We start from the raw sequence: 24,754 nt of genomic DNA on the forward strand, positions 1-24,754 counted from the left end.
AAGAGCTATTATTTTAGAGTCACGTACTGCACAAAGCAAAGAAATAAATTAAGGTACCTAGATGGAGTTGAGATTACTTTTTGTAAGATGCCCCTTCATGAATAATGTTCATAGGGCTTGATAATTCTCAGTGATGCTCATTACACTTTTAACTGGAACTATTCATTTAAAAACAATCAAATCAAGCAGTTGTACTCTAATTACTTGGCTACCTATCTAATGTGTCAAGGCTAGTTGTGTGGCAGGATATTTTGGCCACCTATTCCAACTTTTACAGTGTAATAATATGTAATTAGCCTATATATGCATGTAGACAAAGTGTTGCATACCAGGGATCAATAAACACAATTCCATCAGCAGATTCCTGCTGCTGAAGGTAATGTGCTTTGCTGGAGAAAGGGGTGTATTTGGAACATCTTTATAAGGTACAGCTCATTGGTTTCACTTTTAATTCTCATCTCTTTGTTGGGGATTAGGAGAACAGAGAGTTGGAAAACCTTCCTCAATCATTTTTTTGCATTTCTATCTGCAGACCTTGAAAAAAAAAGTAGAAACGAGGCAGATTTATTCTGACTGATGATTATCAAGTTCCTGGATTTATAGAAGGTACTTTAATGCTTAATTGTCTCTTAGTGCTGAATAAGCATTTAATAAACCAAAATCAAAGGCTCATTTAAATTATATATTCTAATTACATAGTACAGTAAAAAGAAGTTTTGATTGCAAAATCAGGCTGTTGGTAAAGGGCACCAATTTTTAGGTCAGCTCAGAGTTAACAGCACCTAATTCAAAAAACCTGAGCTACGTTCCTGCACCCTGCAGTAGAAGAGCTGTGTCCCTCAGCTCTTTGCTGCAGCAGTTCTCAGTTTGAACAATGGTGCTGTTGGTAGCAGTGCTAGCAATTTCCCACGACCTGCACAGGGTGCCAGGTTAAGATTTTATGTTTGATTCTGTTGGAAGTAGAAAATTGGGCCATGTGCCGTGAGCTCTTCCTCAGCCTCCCCAGCTGTTTCCTTTAGCTGTTCCTGAAAGGTTGAATGGATGTTCCAGGCATGCTTCAGGTGGGAAAACAGACTGCAGACAAGTATTTGTTTTCCTGGTTGTCCTCATTACCTGAACGCCCCTGCTAGGGCTGTACGTGTTGAGATTTGGGGTTTGATTGGCAATTTGGTTAGTGGCAAGAATTGCTGAGAAAGACCAATCTGGATGCTACAGCAGGACCCTTCCTTCCACCTGAGGAGTGGCAGAGGGCACCCAAAGTGCACAGTTTGCTTAACACATTGCCAGTTCTTTTTGTATTTGTACCGAGGTGAAACAGGAGAGCCAAGCCCGAGACATTCCCCTTCTTCCTGGCTTTTCCCAAGAACCTCAGCCAGCCACCACACGTGAGGTTCCCCAATACAACAGACATGCTATAAAGCAGCTCAAATCTGCTACTTACTGACTTTGGGGGTGGGGAGCAAGTTCTTTAGAGAGTGGGTCTGTCGGTCTCCACATGCCCTGCACATTCTTGTTGGGAAGGACCATCTTCAATTCTGTTTCAAATTGAAACTGGCTGACAAAGAGATCAGTTACACAAAACTGTCCCCACAAAAACTCCAAGCTCATGGCAGAGAGAAGTACTGGGCCAACAGATCAGATACGTATTTCAGAACTGCTGTTCATAGACTGTTTACATAACTACTGAAGTGGATTATAAATAATACACAAACTCTGAAACAGATGGTTGTTTGCATTGACAAGAACAAAAACTCAGCAACCAGATGTTTAAAAAAGGTTCCAGGACAGGCCTCTGAAGTGAAAAGAGTCGAACCTGACCACAAGCATATTTAATTTTAGTTTCAACTACATATTAGTGAGGTTAGTCAGCCTGAAGTCCAGACACAACACCAGTACTGACACGCAGCCAGCGCATCAGGAAAGAACTGAGCTGCTGCTGCAAGGCAAGCACAGTGCAGTGTTAATTACCATCGGTATGAAATCAGTCTGAATGCCAGACCTGTTGACTCTCTGCTTTCACCACTGTCTTAGAGATATTGGCAACTTTTGCGCCTTCAAACCTTATTAAAAACGATCAGAGAAAGCATTGTGTCCTACGTACATCAGCTCAGAGAAAAATATTCCAGGTCTTGAAGCGGAAAGTGTCAATTTGAGTGAAAGCTCTATTTAATTTACAGTTCCAGCATCTGCAGCCGATCCACTGGAGTCCACAGCAATGCCCACTGAGCAATCAGGAGCCATCACAGCGTGAATAATGCTGTAAACAGTAAATCCCCAGAACCAAATGATTAAAGTACCTGCTGCATACAGTGGAGCATAGCTGACAGCCTCTCCGAATTTTCAGTTTAAAAAAAAAAAATCTTTGCAAGTTAGTAGAAATCTGGGTCATCATGTTCTGGAATGTAATCATTCTGTACGAGGCAAACATGATTACATCCCTTTGCCTAGCAGCGTGAGGTGAGCTATTGCAAAGGAACTCTTCATTACAGGCATTATTGTGGCAATCTTCCCAAGGCAGTTGTGGATTTGATTAGCCACCAGGACTGAACTCTTCTCCACAGCAGGAATTACCACCCACATGTGGATACCGGCATACCAGGAGAGATGATCAAACACGTGAGGGGTTAAATAATTCAGGGGAATTTTTTTATCTCTAACTGATAATGGAAGCAGAATGTGCTTTCTGCTTATGCTTGCTAAGCTACCACATCAGATCAGCCTTACACATGGAAGGGGAAAAGAACTTTCAGGAAACTAACTTTGGGGATGGTTTTGGGCTTTGAATCTACACACAAAATCAAACCTGAGACCACCTGCAATCAAACTGCACTAGAGTTAGTACAGGTGATGGACTGTTCTCCAGCTCCCACAAGGAGGTGTTGATCCCAGGAGAGAAAAGCAGGGTCACATCATCAGAGGCACATCACAGCAAGCCTATCAGCCACACATCCAAACCACACCATCTGTAAACCAAGGATTTGCCACACCATCCAGGAAAGGTACTGCATGAGGTCAGAATATGCCACTTGTATGGAGCCTGAGCATTCAGTTAAGTCAATAATAAAAGGTGTAATAAATACCTGACAATTAAAGGAGTGATAAGAAAATCCTTCAGAAATGAAAAAACAAGTTTCTCCATATCCATCTGTTCTTCACAGACTAAAGCTCTACTAAAAAAATATAAAAAGGAGGAAGGGACAATTCCCAGTGCACTGCAGGTTTAAGCTTTTGGGCAGGAACTTGCTTTTACTTTCTGCAAAGTAATTAGCAAGAAAAATGTCAAATCAAATTAGACAATTTATATGCAAATCAGAGCTAAACTCATTACAGATTATTTTTACCTGTAAAAATAATACAGTTCCCCTCTATCAGTTTCTCTCTTGTGATCTAAAAGTCTTGTGGAAAGAGTAACAAATAATACACAAATGAGGAAGATCCGAATCTCAGGTCTATGGAGACTTAGTTATCAGTAATATTTGGCCAGGAGGGACTGATCAAGAGAGTTTCAATCACACCTTTTTGATTTCAGTTCATGGCACAAACCAGAACTGCTGTGAGTCCATCAATTAAGCTCCATCAGCTGTTTAAGCAGAGGAGGAATGCTTACCCCAAATCCCTTCAAAATTATTTCATTTAGAATGAAGAATTAGAAAGACCAAGCACTTATGAGTCATTTTATGAGGAAAGGGACCGGAGATCTGCTTTAGAAACAAGGATTTAATTATAAAGACTTAGAATAAACCTTTGTTTCCTCAGCAAAGACCATAAACAATTACAAATATCAGTAGAATGAGAAATAGAATCCCACCAAAGAGGTGTGATTTAATTACATTTGTTGAGGTCTCCATCATGTACTTTTTTTTTGAGGTTATCCTTTCTGGGGCTCCTTGAGTGATTTTGGTTTTGTCTCAGCGTCTTCAAAATTATCTTTAAACTCAAAACTAATAACTAACAGTTTGTATATTTCTGTGGTCCTTGGAATTAGCACCCTGATTATCTATATTTCTGACAGCTCTACAAAAAGGGAAAAAAGCCTTGCCAGGCCAAAAAAAAAAAAAACAAAAACAAACAAACAAACAAACAAAAAAAAAAAAAAAAAAAAAAAAAAAAAAAAAAAAAAAAAAAAAAAAAAAAAAAAAAAAAAAAAAAAAAAAAAAAAAAAAAAAAAAAAAAAAACAGAACCTGTGCAAGTTCCAGATTTTCTGAGCATGAAGGATGAGTTCTTACCTTATGTAAAAGTGCAGAAAGTACAATTTTGTGCACTAGTGCCACGTAAATCTTTTAATTTAGCAAAACAAGGAGGAACTCTGTGCAGTGCCCAACAAATGATCTGCAACGGCCTCACAGCTTCCTTTCGAGGGGCAGTTCCCACCTGCTCTGGTGTGTTCTGTGATACCTTTCACATACATCACTCAACTGCTCAGACTTCCTCCTCACTGGCTGTTGCACAACTGCAGGAACAGAGGAAGCAAGAGCTGTGCTCACTCACGTTTTTTGCTACACTTCTCCAAGTAACTTAAGACTAATTCAAGTTAATACAAATATACGTTGTCATGCCTGTGTATCACACAGCAGTTAAAGCATGTTGGAACCAGGTAAAACAAAATCCACAGCGTTTGGAATTAATATTATTCTTCAGCTGGCCTGGTGTCCTAAGAAACAAAGCTCGGACAAATACAGTGCCTGCATACATTCCATGAAAATGAGTCTGGGAAAAAAAAAAAAGATACCCACAACTGGCTGATTTTCAGAGCAGGTTTGGGAGGTGAGCAGCAGTTACTGGAACGTGACCCTGCAGGATACAAACGTGGCTGTTTTCAGAGAGGAAATAAGAACTGGGCTATCTCATTACACTGACCCTGCAGTGCAAGCCAGGGCAGCCACCAGATACCTGCTGGAAACCCAAACTTCAGGAGTACCAGAACCTGTGAAACTACTTCTTCCCCACAACAGGCTCTTTCCTAGAGAGGAAGTTTCCTGTCAGGGTAAGAGATGCTTCCACACTCATTGACCAGCACACAAGTGACAAAACATCAATCTTTGTACACAGTTTGATCAATAGCTTGGGCTGGCTTTGAATGTATCAAATTAAGCAGTCCAGATTTTAGGGCAGTGGAAAAAAAACCTTCTCATTTCAGTATTTCCTTATTATTTTTTCCTTAAACTTTTGCCTCTAAAGCCCATACTTTAAAAGAAAATATTGTTCAAACAATTACTGCTATATGCTAATATGAATGTCAGGTTTCTTGTGACGAGTGTCTTACACCTGTGGTGTGTGTCCAACCATGTGTCCCTGAGCACTGGGAGGAATGAAGACAGCAGAACACAACCGAGTCCAACAGTAGTTTATTACCCACTCATTGCAGATGAAGTTAAACACTTCAGTTACCAGTCAATACGAGTTTAAAGATTAGTTGACAACTGCAGAAAGTGTACCATGAGTACAAAATCATTAACCATAGTGTAACAAAAAGTTCCAATGCACCGATGTTTAAAACATCAGTTGTACACTTATTATACAGCAACCATTGTATGACCCTCAGCTAACTCGGGGCTTGCATCTGAAGGCTGGTGGTGTGGTTTTTTTAATTAAGTTCTCCAAGAGGTTGAGAGATTGGGTTACAACTGCATTGTTTCCCAAAATATTACTAACAGACAGCCTTACCTTACACAGACAAAGCTGGTTTGTATTTTATCAACACTTCCTTTTATCAGGGAATGCAGTAACAAGAAAAAAAAATCCATACATAAAAAAATTTAACTCCAATACACAATATATTATATATATCTATATTGTACTACAGATTTCATATAAATCAAGTATAGGCCAAATTTTGGCATCAGTTTTAAGTGCATTAAGTTTAATACAAAATCCCCCCCAGACTCCGCTCTTACTGTTCACGTTACTTGTTCCTGAACTGATCTTTATCAGCTTTGATACTTTAGACATCTAGAGTTTTCTTAAGATCTAATTTCCATCTCTCTTGTCTTTCATTACACTTTCTAACAAAAATGAACTTGTGAAAAAACTTAGTGACTAATTTAGTCAAAGTTTAGGGACTAATAAAATTCTCCAGCTTGATGGGAATTCTTATTTACATTTACTGGTCAACATCTTTAAGGTAGTATTAGGCCATGTACCCTCTATTCCCCTTTGATCCTACAGAGATCACTGCTTTGCTTCGTCAAATGGACTCTTACCAACATGCAGATTATTTCTACTGCAGAATGGAGTGCAAAGACATTTTTCTAATGCATGGTTAAATGTGCTTCAAATCTAGCATCGCTTTTTAGAGAACACCTAAAGAGCCGTATCTTCTCTGCCACACAATGTCATATTTTGTTCCAAATTCAGCTCAGTTTGCCTTTGTTTAACGAAGTATTGTAAGAAGAAAAACAGCATTAGTGATCCAATTCATCTATTATTTTGACAAAGATGGTACTTACAATAAATTTTAAAACAGGCTTATATTTTTTTTCTGAAACAAAAAGGCCACTTAAGCTTTCCACTGGAATGAAGTTCTGCCATGAAATCATTCACTGAGACTTCCTCCCACAAAAAAGTTTCACTTTCCTCAAACTTGTTTGTAGAATCCAGAAATAAACGGTATAACCTACAAACGCTCTCCATTAGACCAAGAAAACACCCAAGAATCAACTACAGTAAGTTGAGTCACAATACCCAAATAAATCAATTGTTCTGTCATCACTTTATCTACTGACATTGTTCTGGGGCCTCCTCATTCACACAGTTCTGCTACAGAGGGGGAAGCATCAACTAAGTGTTACAAATGTGCAACCAATTCCAGCTACTGAGAAACGGCTTCCAAGTTAAGCCCTTTAAAAGTCTTGTAAAAATGGGGCTAAGTGTGATTTTAGCAAGAACAATCTCTCAGACCTCAAAAGCAAGGCTGTCACACCTCAGAAGGGCAGTCACCTCACACACTGATGTCTGCACACAGGTCAGAGCATGGACTTGTCCCTTCAGGGTTCATCCTCAGTGTAATATGGAAGGAACCAGCTGCAAAACTTTGAGTAAAGTTACCAGGAGCTTGACAGCAATGCCCCTTCATACCACTCAATTACTTAATATCATCTGTATTCTAAGTGAAAAAAAAAAAAATCTCAATTTTGTATTGAGAAAGCAAATACTGAAACAGAAACAACTTTTAGCACAACAGATGTATTTACTTACAGCATGCAAGGTTTGTTTTTATGCATTTTTGCAGCTAACAGCCACTAACAGCCCTTAAGTATTTACAAGTTCAAAATTACAATCTTCACATAAGTAGCAATTGCTTACAAAAAGTTCTGGACATTCCCTTAGAAATAAGCGAGAAATGGAGTAAAAAAAAAATACTGAGAGCAGTAATTAAAAAAAAATAAAAGAAAGCAAAGAAAAACATAATAGCTTCTAATATCCAGACAATGTAACACTGTTCTGGTAAGAAAAAAATAAACAACACAAAAGCCACATATCACATTTAGAGATGCCATTTTATAAGAAACGCATCTTTATGGTGCTTTGTGGGGGCTTCTTTTGAGAAAAGCTGTACATAACCTTTAAAAAACTCCAAGCAAATAAACACAACACAACTCCCTTTGGTTTGCCAATTTACCTTTAAGTAGCTTCCCCACCTCCCACCTTCCCCCGCGGTACCAAGGTGAGTGGTGAGGCAAAGTGAGCAGAGACTGAGCAGCTTCCCAGGTGATCACACAGCAGAAAAACGCTTCAATCAACCCCGGCTCGGGGTGTGGCAGGCTAAAGTCATCACTTCTTCATAAACGTGAAGCTTTTGTCAAAATAACAGATTCTAAAACCCACCCAGGATGAAATGCTCAGTGCTGACCCAGGAAGGTCAGGAAAAGATCCTGCTTCTTTTTTTATGGCAATCTAAGTCTAATTTGTGTCCCCTCAGCCTCTTGGAAAATGGACTTTTGTGCCAAATCACTCTCTAACTGCCTGTTGGTATTAAGTTTTATTTCATACAGTAATTAAGATGAATTTAACTCGTAGCTTTTTGTAATAAATGTGCATTTTTATCTGCTTCTATAAAGTAGGATTTCTCTCCTTATAAGACTATACAGCCTGGAACGGAGGGAATTCCCTAGCAGTGACATGGAATATGTTTTTGCACTACTTCATGAAGGGTTTCAAGCATACTGTCCTTCTGTAAAGACATTACCTACCTTTTAAAGCTATGTTAAATTTATTTATGAACCATTTGGTACCAGCTGATGCTCATACTAGAAACATTTTTCCTGTTCAACTCTAGGAATAGGTTAGGGCAAAAAAGTGCTCCAGGTTCACCTGCTGCTTTGTTATGCCCAATTCCAAAGAATCTTAGCTTATTAGTAAACAAAAATTATACTACAATACAAACATTTACACGGGATGTTTAAGTGTTTGCATTTCTGTGACTCTTTATTCTCTAACAGTATTTGTATTGCATGACATTTGTGCTAAACTGCCCTCTCGAGCCTAACCCCTTATAAAACATGAAAATAGAACAGTAAAACTTTTTGTCATGTAAACTTCAGTAAAGTAGTTGCAGTCTGAAGAGACAGAGTTGTGAAGGTGCTGCATAAACACTCTGATGTTCATTTCCTGGGGACGAGACCGTGGTACGTGGACCCTGACATTTCCAAGTTACTCAGTGTAATGTATAAAAATAGAAAATACATATTCAGGAGTAACAGTAGAATAAGCTACAGTGCAATTTTCCTCAGCCTGTCGAAAGCTCTACCTGTGTGTGATTTTTTCTACCCCCTCCAGATCCTCCACAGCACATCTTATGTTCCACTACTACTACAAGAGAGCAAGGACAGCTAGAAAAGACAGCTTTAGCTACACTCTGTATGCTGTAAACTTTAAGTGTCTAGAAGTCCAGTATGTACCTTACAAATTAGCTTTGCTCACTTTTCTGTGCTAGAATTTGAACATTTTTTGCTATAAACTGTAAAGCTAGGATATTTAAGGAGAATATGCCCTAAACTTCAGAGAAAGCTGTCCTACTATTTTCACCAGTCCTCAGACTAATTTAATATAATTGAAACTACAGCACTTTCTCAGGGCTTTAAGCATAAGGCATTTTGTGTACATTCCCCCAGCTATTTATTTAATGGCTATCTCGGTGTGCAAAGCCAGACCAGTGGAAATCCCACCCTCAAAACCTCGGAAAGCAATTTACCCTTCACTGCATAAGAGGAACAGGTAGAAAAAAACCCAAATGCAGAAATATGCACGGAAACAAGAGAACCATTTTCTACTGGGTAAGGTCTTTTCAGCTGCACAAGTTGTTCAACACCCCCTCAGCTCTGAATTCCTCAGTTTGAATACATTCATAGCGGTGCATTCGGGATGCACTGGAGAAATGCATCAGAAAAGTTATTTTTCACATCATCTGGTGCCACTGTACCGTAACCTCCTCTGCTTCAAGGAAAGGGAAGGTAATTTTGTAAATCTTACATAGATCTCCAATATAAAAAAAACCAAAAAAAACCCCACTTTCAATTACAAATATTGTTTATGAAAAATGTAAGCTTTGCGTTCTATCTAATTACCGTATTTCCCAACCAAATGATGCTCTTCCTGAAAAAAAACACCAACCATACAAGACAAAATTAGGTAATTTGTGTCTGTCACTAAGACAGCGCTTCCTGCAGTAACAGCTCCTGACATGGAAAGAACAGATGGGGCAACACACGAACAAGACAAAATGAAACAGAAAGAGGCACATGAAATTACAGTTGAAGGGTCACATTCTACTCACCACTGGAAAAAGGATCATGAAAAGCTGTAAAATTTAGATATGCACAAACAGCTCATGCACTGACCACACTGCCTTGACTGCCCACAGTCTGCCAATTCGAATGATTACAAATTTAATTTGATCTTTACATTGTCTTATAGCTGTCTAAACTGGGTAAAAGTGATTATCACCTTTAAATATAGTATGTTAATGCATAAAAATACATATATTTTCTAGAGTAAGGATTATACTTTCTAACCAAATACCTAAAAGCAGTGGCCCTTTCTAGATTAGTTTGGAATAGTAAGTGAAGCCCATTTCTTTGCAGAATGGGGTGGTGTTTCTATTGTTTATATGGTTAAATAATTAATTCTGAATATCTGTCCACTGTATAAACAATCTCCAGAAAAATATATCCTCTTCCAGTAGCTTACAATACACATTAAAAATACTTACAAAAGGGATTATTGTTCCATTTGCAACATCTTGAGCTCACGGACACAATTTTTGGGCCATTTCATTACTCAATTTTGATCAGGCAAAACTGAATATTCTGGTTAACTTGAACCATGTCAGCATCACGGATAATCTGACATTTCAAAATATCTGCCTAATTATGTAAGATTTTAAATAAAATTAGGCATTTTTACATCACAGTATATATGGCATTTCTTAATTTAGCAACAGAAAGGCACAGTTATTAAACCATAAAATACAGTACCTGAATTATATATACTCTAGTGATACCTACCAATGCTAATCCAGACATTTTTCTCTGTAGAGGGGGCTAAAGAAAAAGGCTTCTGCTTGTTTATTTAGAAAAATTCAACCTCATTACAAGTTTGGTCCATTAGAAATACCTATAAACTGAAACATCTTGAAGCAGGACTTGAGGAAAGAACAGAAGAAAGCAAATTTAGCAGTCTATGGTCCAACAACTTGAGTGAATTACCGTGAAATGGCAAACAGATGATGAGTGGAGCCTTCTGATTAGTCGTCAGACACACCTGTTAAAGCGTCAGTGTACACAGGTACAGACTGACAGACATCCCAGATACATTCACTGCATCACACACACACAGACTTTGTTACAGCAATAAGTCCAGACACAGCATTTACAGAGTTCAGCACCTCTCCTGGACTGATCCTCGACTGCCGGCCCTACAGCATCCCCAGAGATGTGCAAAGCCCTCTAAATGCTTTGCCTGCTTTGTATTGCTGTTGACGTGAAGACCCTGCTGAAGCCAAGCTCGCCGGCCTTCCCGCAGCAAACCAGTGCCCCTCTCCGAAAAGCAACTCTGTTGTCCCTGTTTAACGAGCTCCAACCGCATCAAGAAAGACCAATGAAATGGAAGAAGCAGGGAACAATAAACATGAGGGAGAACCCAACCATTCCATACGTGATGTAGCGATAGGGAAGCTCAACCTCCATGCGCTGCCGCGCCTTCCGTACGTCGTCGTGCGGGATGCGAAATATTTTGCAGGCCAGGGGGATCGTGGCTTTTTTCATGGCTACTTTTGTTAACAGCAGAACTATCACTCCGATCAACAAGCGCAGAATGGCTTTTCCAAACACAGTCACGCTGAGGGAGGACAGGGATAAAGGTAAGGTGTGGGGAGGAGGGTCCAGCTGGAGGCCCACGATGTGGTTGACGTGGGAGCCGCAGGCCACGCCGGCACCGCAGCCCAGGATCTGGGCCGTGTCTCCCCGCGACGTGCTCCACGTGTCCAGGGTGAAGGAGAAGATGCCCAGGGCCAAATGGAGACTGATGATAATTAAGGGGGCATATTTGTAAGTCAAGTTGAAGTTATCAATCAGGTCCACAACTGGATGGAAGACAACCAAGATAAGAATAGCATACAGAAACCCAGCAATAACATCCTGTTGAAGAGAAAGACATGGTTTCAGTGTAATAACTATTTAAAAAAAAAAATTAAATTACATTAGCAAGAACATAAGACTAGACCGCTGTAATGCTAAAAGTGACTTGTGGATTACCTTTTTTTTTTTTCTTTTAAGATAAGGTAAAGAATTACACTTGATCATCTATTAACAAGTCACCTGCATCCTGACCAGATAATGAGCCAAGTTATGATCAAATGATCCATGATCAAAGTTACAGATCTAGAGTTTTTAGTAAGGCCTGTTGTGATAGGACAAGGGGTGACAGTTTTAAAATAAAACAGGATAGATTAAGACTAGATGTAAGGGAGGCATTTTTTCAGTGTGAGTGATGGCACTGGCAAGAATGGAGAAGTTATTCCAACTATCAAAGGAGAAGAAAAGGTAACTTCCATGGCTTCATACTTTATTTTCAGTTTTGTTATTGATTCTAAAAGGTCTTTTCTCACTTAAAAGACTACTCTGTTTTTTAATTTAGCATTATAATTCAGTTACTGCTGATTAATCACTCAGTTGCATGGAATTATCTGCAAGTGTTGTCACCTTTAGTTGTTAATGAAGAACAGGCACTACACTAAGCCAAGCACTAGAAAGTGGATCCCCTTCATTCACATGCTTATCAACTCTTCCATATGAGCCAGGAGGTGGGACTTGGATCAGCAGGGTTTGTTGTGCTCCCTCTTCAATGCACCATTTTTATTCACTTCCACTAACTGAATGCTTGATAAAAGCTCTAATCCAATTGACTGATATGAACATCAGACTTGCTCATTCCTGAAGCTACCACAACTTCCTGCTCTATTTGCCATCCTAATCCCCCCAAACTCAGGCACCACGGTTGATGTTCATTGCAGGCAACACGAGGTGAACTGTACTGCCTCAAACACTGCAGAGGATTCAGGTGTGGAACTGCCAAATAACCCAGTCTGGCCACTATTTGTTGCACTGCTTTGTTCTAAGACATCATGTGTCAGCTGAACTATCAGTCCATCACATCATCCTCCACACAAGTGGTTCTAATTTGGGAAGCCTCCTAATTAGTGCTGCAAAAATGCCTTTCAGTTTTTCTGAGCTGCCTTATTTTCACATGCTCCCTTTACACTGTGTTCATCTACCAGCTTTTCTACTCCCTACCAGGCTTGCTCTTTTCTGTCTGTTGGCTTTTCTCCTTCTAGCACGTGATCCTCAAAAACCATCACAAGTGTTCTTGTTTTCCCATTTTTACATTGCATACATTTGTGTTTCAGTTTGGGGTTGGTTTTTTTTAACCCTATTTAATAAATTAATTTGGTTTTCGAGGATGACAACTTTGTTATTTGGTTCTAGACACTCTGGGAAGTGACACCCCAGGATGCAGTGTGGCTCTCTGAAATGAATGTGCTTTGAGCAGCTGAGATGGAACCCAAGTGAACATTAACAGCCACTTTCTCATTCTGCAAAATTATATCTTCTCTGCAGAGGAAAATTCAGTCTACACTTCAGAGCAGTCATCAATTTCTGCACTAAATCCCAGTATTAAACAGCTGTTAAGTTTCAACTGTGGACTGAGTTAATAAAAGACAAGTATAAATTAACTGTGATATCCCACTTTTAGCTATTGTATCAATTTCTGTGCTGAAGAAATGTAAGTACTCTGTTCCTTTATGGTAGGACATTCAAAAAAATACATCTATAAGCAATTATTGCACTGTAAAACCTTCAGTGGGACGGCAGTTTATGAATTCAGAACAGCATTAAAACAGAAGCTTAGCAGGATTATTTTCTTACCAAAATTGAATGCATTCCCATATAAATTCGACTACAGCAAACCAAGGAACACCAGCAGAGTGCAAGGATCAGTCCAAACATAAAGGGATACTGGTAGGGAATAAAAACAGAGAAACTGCATTAGAATTTGGAAAAAATAAATAATAATTTTAAAAAATTCACTCTATGAGAATTCTATAATTAATTCCAATTAATGCCACTTATGCTTACCCTTTTCCTTGCCCTTTCCTTCCCCCCAAGCCTATTAGAGCACCTTTTCCTGAACTCAAAACATTAGGTCAAGCTTTCAGCTTTTCCCTTGTCTTCCTTTGCATTCAGGATATGTGAACTTCAGTGCTCGGGTCACACCTTCCCACAGCACTAAGAAATGAATCCATCTCTGCAGCAGTTCTTGCCATGCTGAGATAATTATTTGCACTTATTTCCATCTTCTCATAGATTTTTTTTTTTTAATTAATAAGGACTGTTTACCAGGAAGAAACAAAATACTTTGCTTTAATAAGCACTTATCAACAGGTGTAGAAACTTAGTTTCTTAATTTTCTTAGGTTTTGGATAAAACTATGCTAATTTACATATTACACCTTCCCCACTAACATATTGCAAAATGTTCTACAGGACAGGATAGAGCTTCCTTTTTTTTCAGTATGAAAAAATAATGATTAGTTCTATAAAAGCAGCAGTCACAAGACAAAATGGCATGTTTCCAAAACTGCTTCACTTCCTTTGATAAATCATTTTCTATATAAACAAGCAGTCTAGATGCACTCAAATTTAGGATTAAAATCTAAGAATTACAGGCAGTTTTCTTGCCCTTTCCCTTGCCCCTTTTAAGGGTAACCTAAAGGGTAGAATATCCAACAAATTGCAGAAAATATCTTTAACATTACTGGAGAAAGTCCTGTGCCCTCTGTGAAGGTCACTGAATGGATTGGCAGGTTCCTAAATCAGTCTTTCAGTGAGTGAAAGGTTTGAGAGAAGATTATCAGTCTTCTGCATTATTCCAGTGTTGTTTGAATTCTCAGCTCCAGAACCATGCTAGCATGACAAACCTAAATTTTCTCAAACTGACAGCAAATTAAGCTTACATTTCACACAAAGATTTCACTTTAAAATAAAGTCTAAATGCCCAGCTCACAATTGCGTCACATCCAGGCTAAACTAATTCCTGTAGCAACATCTGCCTTTGTTTCTACTACATTCATCTACAAATTGGACCTAAACAAGATTACAAACTTGTGACTCATTTCTAGCTGAAATTATGAAGGAGCAAATCCAGTTTCCTGCCTTTCAGAACTGTGTTAATAACGGGCAAAGCAGCAGGAACTCGGTCACCCTCGGACAGGACTGCAGGGCAAGCAGGTGCCGACGCTGTCACAGCGGCCACAGAGACCAACCCTGTCCAAGAACGGCCCCATTGCTCTTCCTCACCATGCTTCTCCCTCCCCGGCCACTGAGCTCAGGAAAGAAGGAATGCTGCCTGCACCAGGAGGACAGTCCAGCCACACAACCTCCCTGCGTGGGGCTGCTCCATACTCCATCCCAGAGGACTCCCAAAGCAGGAATGCTGTATATGCAGGGATAGCTCTACCCTACGTGCCATGAAGTGAAGAGGAGCTCTGAGTTGCCCATCACTGAATACCACATGGCCATCCTTGTTTCCTGGCATGCATCTTTGGTGCTTTCAGGTCCAATCAGGTTGGTAAGGCTTTTCTTTAATAAATAAAGACTTGTCCTGTTTCTGAAATACCTGACAGAAAGAGAAGCTGGAGCTTTAGCAGGAAGACCAATGCAGTGCCAGGCTCAGCAGGGCTACAGCAGTTACTGATCCCATGGATAAGAATCTGGGATTGTGGGAGGGAAGAGGTCAGAGGAGTTTAAACAGCAAGATCCCAAGAACAGGGAGTAAGAAGTTAGGTGAGGAGTCCTAAGAGTCTTGAGCAGGTCACTGTAAACAGTGGGGAAAGGAAGATAAATTCTGAAAACTAGAAATGAAATGCCTGCTCTCAGTTAAGAAATCCCAAGGGACAGATGTTTGGGAAGAAGCAAACTCAGAAATTCCAACTTGGAAGAATATTTTGGAAAGAGTATTTGGCTCTGTCATATCTCACTCTAATTCTGAATAAATACCCTTTAAACTATCTGAAAACACAGGCCAGCTTAGTTCCTCTGTAGCAAAACACAGCAGAACAGTTTGGGCTGGAAGGGACCTTTAAAGACTATCTAGTCCAACCCCTCTGCCACAGGCAGGGACATCCTCAACTACATCAGGTTGCTCAGAGCCCCATCCAACCTGGCCTTGAGTATTTCCAGGGATGAGACATCCACCACCTCTCTGGGCAACCTGTGCCAGCATTTCACCACCCTCTAAAAACACTTTTTTTAATTCTAATCTAAACTGACCCTCCTTTAGTTTAAAACCATCACCCCTTCTCCTATCACAACGGGCCCTAAAAAGTTGGCTCCCACATTTCTTACAGGTGCCCTTTAAGTACTGATCACAAATAAATCATAACACTCTGCCGCCTCCTCGACCTGTTTTCACTCTACCTTGCAAAGGCAGCCACTGGGTTCACCAGACTGGTAGCACCTGCTTAAACTCTGCCCTGGGGTGGTAAAACAACCATGTGTTTTATCCTCACATGTAGGGCTAAGTGCACAAGGTGACTAAAGGAGAATATTAACACTCCCACACAGCTTGGAGCTCAGCAGAGTGCTCAGCAGCAGTGCCAAGTCATACCACCAACAGGGGACATCACCTTGATCCTCACAAAAAAGCTGATGCCAGAAATGTACTTCGAAATTGCTGTCTGAAGATAATGCAATATTGAGGTACCAGCAAACACTTTTTAAATGCTGTTTCATCTAGAAAATGACAGCCTGTGTTTTGCACATATAGTGGTGTATTCCATGGCTGTGTATCTGTAACCTCCCACTGTCTAGGCCTGCAAAATACCCCCAAATAACAAATATTTTCTGTTAGTACAGTGCCTTAAGAGCATTAATATTTGTTTTTCTTTATAATAATGTATTTCCCAAAACTTACCTCCTAATTACAATTGAATCTTTAAAGAAAAAAAACCCAAACAAGCAGCTTTTACTGTGTTTTTTACTTAAAACAGGCACATTTTATGAGAGACCAGTGTGAAAATTTCAATATAAGTTTATCTCAAGTGTTCATGGAAGAAAACCACTTTTTTATTTTGCTATGTTGACTTGGGTCTCTTATTTTGGAAAATACTGCATTCATGAATTCAAAAATTAACAGCTATCAATCACCTCTGAGCTATAAACTTTGAGATTTTCTCTGGATAGTTGTATGCAGACACACTGACAGGCTCTAGATAAAAAAAGAGATATTAAAGCATGAATTACTGAATTCCAGCAGTTTTATTCCCATGGTTCCTGGCATGTCATATCAGACCTACAGAGGGACAAAGGGCAAATGACAACCTCACTTCTACCCTCTTCCCCAGTTCACTGCTATTTTCACAGATTTAGGCATCAGAAGGCAGAGTGGCACCACCTGTCCTTCCTGGCGACGGCCTGAAAGGTTGTCAGAGATCACAGCTGGGAGAGGGAGACATAAAAACCAGGTCTCATTCCCTCAGCTTGTTCTTTTTGATGAAAGAATTGTCATATCATCGTTCTTGACCACACTTCGTGTCATTGCCGGTCAGACAGTCGGGAACAGCCCAGTTTGGACACAAACACCTCAAGCCCTGTCTCCTTGTCCTCAACTAAGACCATCTGAAGTATATCCTCAAAAACCCATTGTGCCTCCATAGCCAGGGTGCCACCTCAACAATTCTGAGCGTGAGGAATAGTTTTTGAACTGCACACTGTTCTCTTTTGTCGAAATAATAAAAAAAAACCACCTCCAAAAAACAAGCACGTTATTTAAAATAATAATTAAAAAAGAGGTTGATTTCTTAACTCCACACATTAAGATAAAGCTAGGAATAAAAATGACTGAATAAACTACTCATCATGTCTCAGATCTCAACTTTGTTCCCATATCCAGAATCTTGTTTCAATCAAAGAAACTGAATTTAATTAATCAGATTTGGAAAACAGCAATAAAACTATTCCCAGCAAGTCTTTGAGAATGTTATGCCTTATTTTTTCAACAAAAAAATTCCCATCCAATAGAAAATTCCATTACATCCTCCAAAACAGGCTTGCAAGCTTCTGACTGGATCCCCCACAAAACCCTTCCCCATCCTCCTCCTCCCCCCCCTTAATCTGACTTTTTGCCAAGAGTCTTAATAACATAACCATTGTTTAAAAATGCTCGTAAGGAAACAATCTGTCCTAAAAGCTTTGACCTAGGTCAGAAAATTCCTTCTCTCATAATGAAACATTATTAAAAGACATTCTAGATGCTCATTTTTTTACTTTTTTAAAGCACATTCTACACTGGAGACGTTTCCAGCACCCACTGACCAACCTTAATATCAAAAAGCATAAAGACCTCAGTGTAATATGTCACTACAAGAACTTCCTCTTTAAAATCCAAGATAAAGTTTTCAATGCCAGTCCTGCAGGGAGTTAAAATATTAAATTTTCTGCCACACATAATCTGAAAAGAAGTTAAGGAATAACAATAGGAATTAGCCTGTTACTTCTTTTCCTTGCAGTCATTAAAAAATAACCCCTCTCTGAACACAGCCAGCAAGAATCTTATGGCTTGCTCTGTTAATTGCCCCAACACCTAAAACTACACTTTTTCTGCAAACTGTTCTCTCAGGCTTAAACAACACACCCTGTTTGAAAGAACAAGGAGTGCTTTACATGTGTACAATCCACCAAGAAAGAAGAAACTGCTTGAGAACTATTTCCTTTGAATCCTTTTTCATCAAAAACTCTGTATCCAACCTCATAACATTTGTTTTTAGGTATTTCCCCCCAAGATCCTTCACATTAATTAAAGATTTGCTTAGGCAAAGCTGAAAAATATATGTAATGCCAGTCCACAGGGTTTAATAGGACAGGCTGCTGTATTCCTCTGGCACAGATTCCCCAGGGAGGTTTCTAAGAACTGGCTGTGCTCTTTTCAAACTTTTAAGAACACCTGAATCGAACAGGCCACCCAACTTTTTTCAGCTTCCTTTACAAACTGCAGGCATTAATATGGCCCACAAAAGACCTCCCATTTCAAATACAAGAGACAAGACCAGGGTTGAGACCCTCCAAATTCCCATCTCTCTTTCTCAAAGTGGGTAATTCTATGTTTTCAGATCATTCCTTCAGCTGTGCTTCCCATATCAGAAGTGTTTGTTTGACTGTTTTAAGAAACACGTGTAAGAAAAACAATTAGACAAACACACATCTCTTTGGCAAAAGTTTCTTCCAAACATTTTAGTATTTCAGCCAAAAATCCATTTGGGCTCCTCCCAGAGGTGAGGTGTCTGTACTTGCTCTCACACACAGATTTTGTGTAGCTTGCAGTTTATGACCACATCAGTCTTACTAATAATGAAAGCCTTTCAGCAAGGACAGACACTTAAAACTAGGATTTGCCCCTTTCCATAAAATTCCCACTGTAGCAATGTTGTGATTAGACAATTAATTCATCCCCAATTATTCCCTATCCCCATGGGAATTTAGTCTTTTGACGTGAAAGAGCAGGCAGACAATTTTAGAGGTAATATTCAGTGGTGGTCAATCAGAATCAGAGAGTGATCAGATCTCTCAGAAATCCCAATACAGATCCTGTCAAACACACCTCATTTGATCAGATTCATCAGCCTCAATAAAAGTCCTGGTGCAGACAAAAGATTTCTGGAAGGGAGCTTGACGTGGTACCACGTGACAGTCTTACACAATTGGTACCAGAGAGTCAACAGAGCACTAATTAAATGAAAACTGAGAAATACACCAGAGAAAGCACTGCAGAATAGATGCATCTGCTGTGGGTTTAGCCGGGGTGTTTATCCAGGTCACCAGTAGCACCAGCAGGGTGGAAAGACGGTCACTGATGAGAGGCTTTGCACATCAAAGATTGGCAGACACGTACACAGGGAGGGCAGTGCCGTCACATTCAGCACCATAACCTGCTTCACAGGGGGAGCCATTCCAAGAACGGTGGTTAATTTAGTTAGAGAGGAACTGCTGCTCATCAACCCAGGCTCTGGGCTCCTGCTGAACATCAACTGAGCAAAGTTTGCTCAGTGGCCTGCAGTGAGAGTCAGCAGGTCCTGACTCAGCTCATTAATGCAGAGCTCAGGAAGGAGTGCAAACCCATCACAGCCACTGCCAGAGCCAGGCTGCATCCTGGAGGAACGCTGGGAGAAAACGGACTTTTCTGTCTCTCTGGATGGTTTGGGTTTTTTTTTCTTTCTCAAAATAAGCCAGCAGGGTTATGGCACATTCAGGTGCCATCCCAACTCAAGCACCATTTCTAATAAAATACGTCTTGATATCTATCAGAAATGTCATCAAACAAAATATTAAAAAATACTTTTTCCAGCAGTCTCAGCCTGAGCCTTTGGAGATTTTGTAGATAATTAGCAGTTCACACTCTTTCTTCCTCCCCATTCAGAACATGATAAGCCAGCCTGGCTCAAACTGTCAATATTTCAAAGAAAGCAGGTTTTCCTCAAAGAGAAAAAGGTTACTTTTTCCTACCTCATATTAAGAATTACAACCCCACTGCCTTTTAAGTGTTTGTCCTGCTCTTTCAGAGCATCAGAGCTTCAAAGACGGTAAAAAAAGAATCAACATCTGTAACATTCCTAAATTCTCATGAGTCTTTGGCATGAGCTTTAAATTTCAATGTTACTGAAGTACCTTTGAAACAAGTAGTTTTCCCTGCTGATATGTAACTTATTAAATAAACAGGGATTATGTAAGTAGAATCAAAAGCTTCAGGTAAGCTCTCATAAGAGAAACTGAAAAATTGTATTCCACAGTGGACAAAAAGTTAGATATTATGAAAGTTATCTCAATACATAACTTGTTTTTCTCTGAAAGTTTCACTGAATATTCTCGATCTCCAAAGTCTCTAATTGTTATAATTTGTCAAAACCATCTTTAAAATACAGTCTCTGAAAATATTTTACTTGAGCAATTGCATTTATAGCAAGTGTTTCACTTTTACTGTATATAGTCAAAAATGCTTTTGAATACCATGTGAAAGGAAAATAATTGTAACAGCATTACTTATAGGCATTGAAAACCTGGAAAGCACAAATTCAAAGGGTAAAAAAAAACCCTACTGCAATCAAAACAAGTTTTTAAATGGACAATCTGGGCCATATATAGAAAAATAAGAGCAGATTTGCTCTGTTCTCTGTGTTCTTCAAGGAAAAGTCTCAAATATACTGTCTTTGATAGAAAAGAACTATCACACAATAGTAGGAAGTCATAGCTCACTGAAAGCAAACTCCAAATAAGCTATACAGGAAAGAGAGTCCCTTCTCTCTGGAATAACATCTTTTGGAGCATGAGCGGCTTTCTTTGGTTCAGCATTAACTTCAAAGTGACCAGCTCAAAGTTACCTGTATTGCAGAATAAAGTCCCTGCAGAGAGTCACATCTGTATCTGCTTCAATTCACAGCCTCACTCCGCTGTGATCTTCTCAACCAACAGTCCCAAGATGTGGACTTGTCACCATCAGAGTCTGTGTAATGCTCCTTCTCACTCAATACATACAGAAACACTGTACCCCAACATTTGCCAACAAGTTTAAATCTAACCATCTGCATCTACTGGTGAGTTTTTATAACTTAATAAAAATCAGAGTAATTTATCATTAATAGCTTTCTAAGAAGTTCTATGGTCAATCTTTTTTAACACCATCTATTTCCAGAAAAGCATAGCAAGATGATGTCACAGATTCTACTCCCTTTCAACACCAGTAAAATATGGAGAACAGAAGAAGCATCAGATGAAAGCTTCACTCTAGAGGTGAATCAAGAGATTCTGGACATACCATAGGTTAACTTCTGATTAATATTTGGAGATAATTTAAAAATCAGAAGGGTTTTTTTTTTTTTTTACATGAGTATTTTGAAATAGCAGAAGCTGGTTTCAGCTTCAAGGTCTGTTATTCACACTCATTTCACAGGAAAAAGGAACTAAGACTCAAACGCTTTGCTTCCTCATTTCCTAAGCACAGTTCTGGACGAGTAACAAGGCTGAATGTTTCTGATTTCTCAATATGCATTCATTATATATAATATGGTTAGTCAATTAGAACAGTGTTTCACAGACTGCAGTCACAGGGCTGGCAAACCAAAGATCGAACTTGGTTCATTGGCAGAAACACCATTTCACACACAGTCACTGTGCTGGCTCTCTAAAACTGAGATGGGCTCTCCTCTGCACACATGACATCAGTCTCTGCAAAGCTGATCGACCGCTCCTGCTAAATGAGGTTTCCCACATGCAAAGAAAGAGAAATCCAGTTCGTTCTTCCAACTGACATCAGCCCTGCACACCCAACAAGTAATAATCAAATATTCAAAGGATCAAACATTGATCGTGATGAAACATGATCAAAACGACTTTGAGGTTAAGAATCTCAGTGAAAATTATTTATTTAAACACCCACAAACCATGACATTATTATTTATATTTCATATACAACTCTAGCTGAGCGATCCTTCACATTTTCCTAGCAAAGAATATGAATCCCTAATAGCTTTCTTTTGGGCACATTTCATCACCTTGCAGAAAACAGATGCAAAAAGCTTTGGTTAAAGAGAGGCCAAATACAATCTCTAACTATCTCTTTCCTTTCAGCCACTCATTCTAGACACCGAGACAGAGCCACAAAGTGTCAGCCTGTGACAGCCGACAACTGGTGACTGTTATCAGCGAGTGGGAAGACAAGAGTTCAGCCCCTGCCTAAAGCTTAGAACGAGACGTTAGTTCTCTCTGCCGAGATTATTTATATCCGACTTAAACCAGGCAGGTGTTATAATAAGGATTTGTAAACATTACCAATTTACGAATCGAATTACTGCATAACTTCTTCAACATTACACACACACAGTCCTCAAAACTCTACACTGATCATTTGCTGCCTGGGAAAGCCTTTTCCCTCAGTTACCACTGACAGTGGGGCAGTGATTTAAAGCTGGATCTGCGAAGTGCTTCCCTTGGAGTCGCTGCTGTTGCCGTACTCTTAACAGCAAGTGCAGAAGCACATGCCACTGCTTGCGTAAACCAGATGATCAACAGTGTTATTTTAACTTCATCTATTGACCCAAAGTGCCACAGGCAGATCTTAGAGATTCTGCTGAATGAAGGTGCTGAAAAGATTAGAGATTATCAGTTCCTGCTAATTAAGAGCACACCGATAGGTGTAAGATCACCTGAAAGTACAACACCCAGAAAGAATCATTTACAGTTTGTGGTTAATGAAACTAAAATCGTTAAAGGAAAGCTACAGACTGACTGAGGCTACAAAGTGATTTGAGGCAAAGAACGATCAGCAAAACGTGCTTTACTTGCTGGCTCTCCACCAAATTCTCACTCTGTAAAACCAAATGCCTGTAAAAACATTGGGTGCCTATCCAAACTTCGCGCGAAGAAGGGACAAGTTGGAAAAAAAACCCTCACAAGAACAAAATGCAGATTTTTACCGCAGACTTTTCGCGCGTGCTGAGCTAATCCACAAAGCCAGCAAGACTTCCATTCACAGGACAGAATTATTAGAATAGTTCTTGTTACCTGAGCACTCGCTTGGATCACAGAAAAACAAATAAATAAATAAAGTGGGGAGGGAAAAAGACACTAATTTCACATTTTTCCCGAACAAACTCAGCCACTTCCCCTCCCAGAATAAATCAGGACTGTCACATCCTCACACCCCGGGGCTGGGGAGCGCACGGGCGAGGACGCGGAGGTGCGAGCTTTACCTGCCAGCGGCCGTAGCTGAGCAGCAGCAGCGCCAGGGGGATGGCGGTGCCCGACATGGCGTGGGTGGAGGGCATGCTGTACTCCGAGTTGTAGAACACCTCCAGCTTCACCACGGGCGGCGAGGCGGGACGCGGCCAGCGGATCACATCCTTGGTGCACTGCCCCAGGTACATCACCCCCACCCAGATGATGATGAGCCTCCGGCCCAGCCAGGCGTCCAGGTTCCAGATGCAGAAGGGGAAGAAGAGGATGTAGAAGAGCTCGTTACCCAGCTCCGTTCCCAGGCTGAACAGATAGTAGAGGAAGCGGCTGCGGGTGGCGAACTCCTGGCTGCCGTCCTCCTCCTCCGTCAGCGAGTTGCGGCGCGGCCTCCTCCTCCAGGGCCGCGGGGGTCCCGCCGCGCCGGGCACGGCGCCGTTCCCGGCGGTGTTCCCGGCGCCGTTCCCGGTGGGATGAGCCTGCCCGCCCGCGGGGCCGCCGTTCGCCACCGGCCCCCGCTGCCCCGCGCCGGCCCAGCCCGAGGGCCCCTCCACGCCGCAGAGCCGCTGGAACGCGGCCACTTTGTGCGGGTCCTGCAGGTGGGCGGCCAGGCGGGCCAGGCGCTGGCCCACGGACATAGCGAGCGGCGGGACCGCCGGCGCGCTCGGGGCGCCGGGGGGGGACTTCTCCTGATGGGCGGTTGGAGGGGACGAGGGCTCCGCGAGGCAGGGGAGCTGCTCCCTGAGGAGAAACCCGCTGGAGAGCGAGGCGGCGGGGCGCGACGGACGCGGCGGAGCTGCCCTCGCCTCAGCGCGGCTCCTCTGCCGCTCCGGCCCCGCTCTCTCTCTCGCTCTCTCGCTCCCTCCCTCCCTCACGCCCGCGCCGGCCCCGCCCCTCCGCGCCTGCGCGCAGCTCCCCCCCCAGCCGCGCGGCCGGGACCCCCCTGCCGAGACGCCCCCACCGCGCGCGGATTGGCCGCGGCCCCCCGAGGTCCCGCCCCCTGGGGCGGTGCAGCCAATCGGGGCCCGGCGCTGTGCGAGGCGGCGGGCGGCGCGAGGCGGCCTCGAGCGTGAGGGGCAGAAGGAGTGGGGGCAGTGAGTGAGGGTGGGGGTTTGCCCGGGGATATCTCGAAGCCTTCTCCGTTTGCTTCTCTTTCTCCTCCTCACTCTCGTACAGAGTCAGTGGGGTTGGAAAAGACCTCTTGAGATCATCGAGCCCAACCTGTGACCCAACACCACTGTGTCAGCCAGACCCTTGGTACTAAGTGCCACGTCCAGTGTTTCCTTAAACACCTCCAGAGACGGTGACTCCGCTGCCTTCCTGGGCACCCCAATGTCTTTCTGGGAAAAAATTCCTCCTAATGTCCAACCTGAACCTCCCCTGGTGCAGTTTAAGACTTGTTGGAGCATCAGACTTGTAGAGCAGTCACCACCATGGTTGGCCCCCAGTAAATTAGTTGCCGTTCCTTCTATAGATCTACAGAC

At 41.4% G+C, this 24,754-nt stretch overlaps 1 protein-coding gene across 2 annotated transcripts; it reads right to left on the reverse strand.

Annotated features, from left to right (window-relative positions):
- Nucleotides 1-980: 980 nt before the first annotated feature.
- On the reverse strand, nucleotides 981-24,104 carry SGPP1 (sphingosine-1-phosphate phosphatase 1). Of its 2 annotated transcripts, XR_003572524.1 has the most exons (4): nucleotides 23,291-24,104; nucleotides 13,423-13,512; nucleotides 10,788-11,634; nucleotides 981-992 (listed from the first exon to the last, which is right to left on the reverse strand). XR_003572524.1 is itself a non-coding variant. In XM_027895337.1 (3 exons), the coding sequence occupies exons 1-3, from the start codon at nucleotides 23,906-23,908 to the stop codon at nucleotides 11,083-11,085; spliced, it is 1,260 nt and encodes a 419-aa protein (XP_027751138.1). In that variant the 5' UTR covers nucleotides 23,909-24,104; the 3' UTR covers nucleotides 10,620-11,082. The 2 variants fall into 2 exon arrangements, 1 of the variants encoding a protein (XP_027751138.1); XM_027895337.1 differs by lacking the exon at nucleotides 981-992 and having other exon boundaries at nucleotides 10,620-11,634.
- Between the last annotated feature and the right edge of the window lie 650 nt (nucleotides 24,105-24,754).

The sequence above is a fragment of the Empidonax traillii genome, unplaced genomic scaffold, assembly GCF_003031625.1.
Source record: "Empidonax traillii isolate 1590-97213 ecotype Southwest subspecies unplaced genomic scaffold, ASM303162v1 scaffold457:size789790, whole genome shotgun sequence".
Taxonomy (NCBI): Eukaryota; Metazoa; Chordata; class Aves; order Passeriformes; family Tyrannidae; genus Empidonax; species Empidonax traillii.

Excerpts from the sequence above, each read along its gene's own strand:
- SGPP1 (XM_027895337.1), bottom strand. The coding sequence starts at position 23,908 with ATGTCCGTGGGCCAGCGCCTGGCCCGCCTGGCCGCCCACCTGCAGGAC. Across the intron at positions 13,513-23,290 it reads TCAGCTACGGCCGCTGGCAG|TATCCCTTTATGTTTGGACT; the intron begins GTAAAGCTCGCA and ends ATTCCCTACCAG. Across the intron at positions 11,635-13,422 it reads TGGGAATGCATTCAATTTTG|GATGTTATTGCTGGGTTTCT; the intron begins GTAAGAAAATAA and ends TCTCTTCAACAG.